Genomic DNA, 7500 nt, shown 5'->3' with positions numbered 1-7500 from the left:
CAAGAAGTCCATATTCGCAACGTCAACAATAATGTCGCCTTTAGTTAGGTTAGGTTAGGTTTGGGTTAGGTTGGGCTGGGTTTAGTTAGGTTAGGTTTGGGTTAGGTTAGGTTTGGTTAGGCTGGGTTTGGTTAGGCTGGGTTAGGTTTGGGTTAGGTTAGGTTTGGGTTAGTTTCGGTAAGTTTTGGGTTAGAATAATTTAGGTAGGGTACGATTACGTCTGGGACACTATTATCAGAGTTCGTTCACAACCCATACAGACTAATGAGAGATGACAATAACTGCAATGAATCAGGGGTGACAACAAAGTGATGAATAAGAGATGATAACAAAAGCAATGAATGAGATAACAACCACAGTGAAGAATGACTTAACAAAAGTCTTTTAAATTATCTAATAGCATGACCGTCTTGATTCAGAAAAATACTTTGATATTGCCCAGTCAGGCTTCACTTCAAAACAAAAATGCAAAAACTGTAGACAAACTATTTCAGTCCACGAAACAATATACTTCACTTCAAACAAATGGTAAACGCTCGCTACAGTTTATCAGAAAAGTAATTGAGAGTAATGCAAATATATTTTTGCAATATATTTTTCTTTACGTTAGCAAATAATTCATATATTGACAAATAGCCTTTATGATTCAGTGATCTGTTTCTCCTTGGATTCGTTGCTAATCCTCTGTCATCCCTGTTTAATTCCTCCGACGTGACATGTAGGATGTTCTTTATTCTTATTCAAGAATGTCATTAATTCCTCTTAAAAGAATAAAGAGGAAAGGATAAAGAGAAAGAATAAAGAATTAAGTTAGGCCGATTTTTGGCCTAACCAAACTCATTCATATATACGTCTAATTTTCACTTGATAATTTTCAGTTATCCCTCGTCTATTATGCTATTACGTCTATTATCCCTCGTCTATTGTGTTATTACATCTATTATCCGTGTCTATTATGTTGTTACGTCTATTATCCATAATCTATTATGTTATTACGTCTATTATCCATAGTCTATTATGTTCTCACAGAGACAACAGTGGCGGTTATACAACCAGTGTCCACTTTCCAAGTTGTTATTCTTTGTAGATTCTCAGTTTGAGTAGTAGAGATTTAAGTCTAATTAATAATCAATTCATATGCATGATAAAAAAGGTATTTCAGTAACTGACAGACATCGACATACAGGCAGATATTTAGCGATTCTGGAAGAGAGACTCACGTCCTCTCTCTCTCTCTCTCTCTCTCTCTCTCTCTCTCTCTCTCTCTCTCTCTCTCTCTCTCTCTCTCTCTCTCTCAGAAAAGTGGGAGAGAGAGAGAGAGAGAGAGAGAGAGAGAGAGAGAGAGAGAGAGAGAGAGAGAGCGAGAGAGAGAGAGTTCAACCTTTGAGACTCACGCCCTGTCTCTCCTCCAGCAGGCAGCGGCCACGAGCAGCAGCAGGAGCACCAGACCCTCAACTGCCTGCTGGCCAAGCAGCTGTGTGACGAGGACACCAACTGTTCCGCCATCCTCAAGGTCCTCCCCACCCTCTGTGGCCCTGAACTCGGTAAGGACGCCATCCTCATTAGTCTCTGTCCTCGGGGAGTTTGTTGTATCCCTGAGCAAGGTAAGGATGGTAATTTTTGTTCTTTTAAATGTTGTGTATTGTTTCTGCCACGTGCAGAACATTTGTGTGTTCTCGTAGGATGTCTGACAACCAATGGATAATATTCTGTTCTTGTTATCTATCGGGGAAAAAAATTTGACGAAAAAAAAATGAATTTTGGCTTCTGATTTTTTTCATGATTGTTCCCGTCTCTCCTATTCCACAATTTCCCAACCAAACCTCCCTCCAATTCTCTCCCACACCCCCACCTCTCCACCACACACCCCTACACACTCCTCCACACCCCCTTATACCCCTCCACCACACCCCCTTACACTCCCAACCCCATCCACCCCCCCAAACCCCCACCCCTCCCCCATACTTTTCCCTTACACCCCACCACATTCACATCATTGTTTGGCAATTGCATAGCAACAATGATTTCCTTTGTCTCTTTAATTACCACTGGTGAATCACATCAAAAATGCATCAGTTTCTTTTCAAATTTGATATATTTTTTTTTAATTCTGTATTGAACTCATTCACAATGTTAATTTTTAGTGCAATGGACCTAAGGGCGATGTTCACAGCCTCCAAATATCAGGGGGAAAAGTTTCTTGTTTTAGATGGTGTAAAGCGTAATGCTAAAGAAATATTTTAACTTCTTTAATAATGTTTTTTGATTGTGTGTGTTTTTTCCCGTGACGAATGTTGTGTATACCATGACGCACGCTGTTTATGCCATGCCTCAGTACAGACTTTCTGCCCCAACAATGGGAAATATTCCCTCGAAGATATACATATAAGTGAAGAGGTATAATAATGGAGATATTTACTATATATATATATATATATATATATATATATATATATATATATATATATATATATATATATATATATATATATATATATATATACTCAAGATGTATACCGATTCAGTGAATTAAAATTATGATAATCCATATTTAAAAAAGTATTACGCAAACACTCATCCTGACACAGAGTTACAGAGGTGCTGAAAATAGTTAGCTGGTGAGAGCATAGAGGTACTCACCTAGTTGTGCTTGCGGGGGTTGAGCTCTGGTTCTTTGGTCCCGCCTCTCAACTAAAGAACTCGCTGGAAAGCTTGAAGCTGAGGCTATACTGACTCACCATGTTGGTTGTTTAGGGAGAAGTGTTGTTACAAAGTCACATCCAACACAAAGGCGGGGCCAAAGAGCCGAAGCTCAACCCCCGCAAGCACAACTAGGTGAGTATACAACTAGGTGAGTACACACACATACCCATATTTCCACTCGCCAATACACCCACTCACTAACATACCCATACACCCGCACATCAACATACCCCATACACCCACACACCAACATACCCATACACCAACATACCCATACACCAACATACCCATACACCCACACATCAACATACTCATACACCCACTCACCAATACACCCACACATCAACATACCCATACACCCGCACACCAACATACCCATACACCCACACACCAACATACCCATACACCTACTCACCAATACACCCACACATCAACATACCCATACACCCACACACCAACATACCCATACACCCACACACCAACATACCCATACACCCACACACCAACATACCCATACACCCACACACCAACATACCCATACACCCACACACCAACATACCCATACACCCACACACCAACATACCCATACACCCACACACCAACATACCCATACACCCACATACGTCTTGAAATATACAAAGACCATTTTATACAAACTGGTAAGACTCTCTTCAGATTTTGCCTTTTAAATCTCCTTATCATGGACAGGTAAAAAGTTGCTTGGTAGAGATAATAGAAAAAAAATGTAAGAAAGGAGGAAGACAAGGATTTAAGAATAGGTGTAAGTGGTGGTGGAAGACGAGGTGGAAGAAACTTGGAAGAGGAAGTGGGAGAGAGGCATGGAAGAGGAACTGGGATAGAAGGGTGAGAGAGGTGTAGAATAGAAGACGGAAAAGTGAGAGGAGAAGCAAGTGAAAAGGGAATGAAAAGCCAAAAAAGGAATTACCCTTATTTAGAGATCCGTTGAATCATAATAACATTCGCATCTACTGTGACGGGATGATTATCATACAAAGATAAGCCACATCTCTTCTGGGTTATGAAATCTAGATGTGTTATCCTGTTATCCTTGCCTTATGGCCCGGTCTTGTGGCCCGGTCTTATAGTTTGTTAAATAAAAACTATGCCAACAGAAATAGCTTTAATAAATAAGATATATAATATTATTATTAGATAGCTTATTGACAGGGACAAAGAAAATGAGAGAGAGAGAGAGAGAGAGAGAGAGAGAGAGAGAGAGAGAGAGAGAGAGAGAGAGAGAGAGAGAGAGAGAGATATGCCATATAAACAAGGTATATAACACCTCCAGTCACTCCACCTTCATAAAGCCTCACTAACTTAGGATGTATTAAAAGCTTACTTAGATTTATTGTAAATATTGATGGAGTAGTTGAGAACTGTCCCGGCGAGGGAGCTACAGGGTGTTGTTGATGCTGAGGCTACTTTTGTTGTTGCTGAGGCTACTTTTGTTGTTGCTGAGGCTACTTTTGTTACTGAGGCTACTTTTGTTGTTGCTGAGGCTACTTTTGTTGTTGCTGAGGCTACTTTTGTTGCTGAGGCTACTTTTGTTGCTACTGAGGCTACTTTTGTTGTTGCTGAGGCTACTTGTTGTTGCTGAGGCTACTTTTGTTGTTGCTGAGGCTACTTTTGTTGTTGCTGAGGCTACTTGTTGTTGCTGAGGCTACTTTTGTTGTTGCTGAGGCTACTTGTTGTTGCTGAGGCTACTTTTGTTGTTGCTGAAGCTACTTTTGTTGCTACTGAGGCTACTTTTGTTGTTGCTGAGGCTACTTGTTGTTGCTGAGGCTACTTTTGTTGTTGCTGAGGCTACTTTTGTTGTTGCTGAGGCTACTTGTTGTTGCTGAGGCTACTTTTGTTGTTGCTGAGGCTACTTGTTGTTGCTGAGGCTACTTTTGTTGTTGCTGAGGCTACTGGTAATGGCACTATTAATACTGTTACACCTGCTGCTACTGCTCCTGCTGTCCCTACTACCACAGCTACAACCAGTCACAAGCCAAAAGCAATCCTATATCCACTACCAAAAAAGCCTCCAATAGCTAACCAAAACAAGGGAAACTTTCTTGAGCAAAGGGAATAAAACCTCCGAGCCATCTTGATCTTGGTGGAGATGTCTGTCTGTCTCCTCCGCTCGGGGAGGAGGACGGCTGAGTAGCGGATAATCTGTTGGTGATGCTGCAAAGATTATCTCCCGATGATGCTCGTCCCGTGAGAGATCTGTGTATGTTTATCTGTTGTAAATATTGCTTAGTTCGGTGGGGAATTTTTTTATTTTGGAACATGGGTTATTTTGGGGCGAAGGGGGGGGGGTAACGTTGGATCCGGAGATTGGAAGGAAGGGAAATATTGTTGGAAGGAAGTGTGAAAGAAGTTGAAAGAAAGTATTTGGAAGAGGGAGTTAGAGAGAGGCGGGAAAGGTTGAGAGAGAGAGAGAGAGAGAGAGAGAGAGAGAGAGAGAGAGAGAGAGAGAGAGAGAGAGAGAGAGAGAAAGACCGACGAGCTGGAAAAGAAGTTTATTATAACTAAACAAAAAATGGCTTTTTGATTTCAACCGAAATCTATACAAAGTAATGAGGAACAAGAAGCAGAGAGAGAGAGAGAAAGAGAGGCAATAGTGAGGGAGAGAAACCTCTCAAAATTGGAAATGGAAATAGATCTGGGAGTAGACATGCTGCTAAATGTGTCCCCAAAGACATGACAACAGACACAGCGATATATATCACTGACAATAGTGTGGACATTGTAGCATGTTCTCCCAAGCAATTGTAAATATCTTTCGAGAAGACATATCCTATTTATGATGTATATACTAACTGAGAATATACTTTGAATGCGAATATATGTATAATTATATACCATATCGTGGAAATTGATTGAAAGCATATTTTAATATTAAGAGTCATTGATATGTTATCATAAATATGTCACACTAAAAATGTCTCAGAATTGTTGGAAAGATGAGCTCAGAATGTGCAACACGTATCACTGCTTGCAAGCATTTAAGAGTCCCCCTGGAGGCAGATTCAGGCACTATTTACGAGTTTAATTTTAACGTCATTTTCTTTGTCATTATCCCCAAATTTTTGCACACGTGGTACCAAGGGATTCAACAGCTCTCTGTGTTGAATTAGAGTCCTGCGCTGCTTGCAGGGGTGAGGGGGGGGGTAGGGAGGTTATGGCCCTCTGGGGGCTGGTTTTAAAACTAATATTTTATATGTTCGTCATTATTTTCTTCTTTTACTTCTCGACTTTACTCAGTAAAGGAGAAGTGTTGTTTTTGTGTGTATGTTGAATGTAATTTTATGATTGTTTTTTGTTTTTGGCTTTTAAAAACACGTATTCATATTTATGCTTTGCTTATCAGTAGTTTTATACTATGTATAATTTATGTGCTTACTACTTATAATAACAATACGTTTTATTCATAAAATATACATTGGAACATGTTACAGTGGTTTATTAATGTTCCTATGTGAAGTTTATGAATAAAAAGTATTAATATTTTTATTATTGTTGTTGTTGTTATTATTATTATTATAGAAATAGTTTAAGTAAGAAGGTTTTCTCCAAGAACATGGATCTGTATAGGTGTATACAGTGCTCTGTATTGATACCTGGTTACCTGGTTGATGGGGTTCTGGGAGTTCTTCTACTCCCCAAGCCCAGCCCGAGGCCAGGCTTGACTTGTGAGAGTTTGGTCCACCAGGCTGTTGCTTGGAGCGGCCCGCAGGCCCACATACCCACCGGTCCGGCACTCCTTGAAGGAAACAATCTAGTTTCCTCTTGAAGATGTCCACGGTTGTTCCTGGTGTATTGGTGTATACAATATTCTGCGAAAACCCGCTTATAGGATGCACGCGACTCCCTGGCAGGGATTGTAAACAGGTCACAAGGAGGGTGTAAGAGGACAAGGAGTGTGGGGGGGGGGATAGATGCAGCAGTCGAGTAATCTGCCAGTGAATGGTGGTGCGGGGTTTTCAATACTGCCGCGACATGAATTATTAGAGCGTCCCAGGAAGGTCACTTGTCTGCTGAAGGCCGGTGGCACAGTTCTGGCCGGTGGCATAGTTCTGGCCGGTGGCACAGTTCTGGCCGGTGGCACAGTATTCCTGGACGGTGGCACAGTATTCCTGACCGGCGGTACTCACAAAAGATATTTACAGTGCTTGGGAAGGGTCAATTGTCCAAGTGCCTGAAGACTATTCGAAGATTTGCCAGTACAGCATATGCTGTCAGCGTCATTTTCCTGATGTGTATCTCTCGTGCTAGAGGCGAAGTTATGACACCTACCAAGTCGTTCTCTTTTCCACGAGTGGAAAATTGCTATTCCTTCATTCTGCACTCTTTTTGAGGTCTTGATACTCCTATTCCCATCCTCGTAACCTTGCACGTGTCAGGGTTAAAGTCGAGTAGCCATTTCTCGGACCGTCTCTGGAGACTATCTACTTCATTCTGCAAGGTACTGATATCCTCCTCAGGTCTGATAATTCTCATACGCTTAGCACCAACAGCAAACATTGGTTCTAGTGAGGTCACTTGTTTAGTTAAAGCATTTTAGGGTCGTTAGGTAGTTAGCCCTGTTAAAGAACCGGATGACCTCCTGGTCCTGACCCTTGAGGTCATTACCTTTCTCTCAATTCTGATGTTGCTCCTCGAACTGAGACTCGAATGCCGTGTTATTTGAAGGTACTGCTTCACCTAACTTCCTCCTGATACACCCGTCTGGTTTTCTAGTTAACATAGGAGTCGCTTGTGTTGTGCAGTGCCAAAGGTGTTCTGGCA

At 41.3% G+C, this 7500-nt stretch overlaps 1 protein-coding gene across 1 annotated transcript in view; it reads left to right on the top strand.

Moving 5' to 3' along the window:
* Positions 1-7500, top strand: part of LOC123768725 (uncharacterized) — a 146708-nt gene that overhangs the window by 87219 nt on the left and 51989 nt on the right. Inside the window, exon 2 of the mRNA XM_069316320.1 lies at positions 1416-1544. Coding sequence (XP_069172421.1) covers positions 1416-1544 — 129 coding nt within the window. The remainder of the gene's footprint in view (positions 1-1415; positions 1545-7500) is intronic.

This window comes from Procambarus clarkii, chromosome 83 (genome assembly GCF_040958095.1).
Source record: "Procambarus clarkii isolate CNS0578487 chromosome 83, FALCON_Pclarkii_2.0, whole genome shotgun sequence".
NCBI classification, from domain to species: domain Eukaryota; kingdom Metazoa; phylum Arthropoda; class Malacostraca; order Decapoda; family Cambaridae; genus Procambarus; species Procambarus clarkii.
This window is presented reverse-complemented; position numbering and strand designations above follow the sequence as displayed.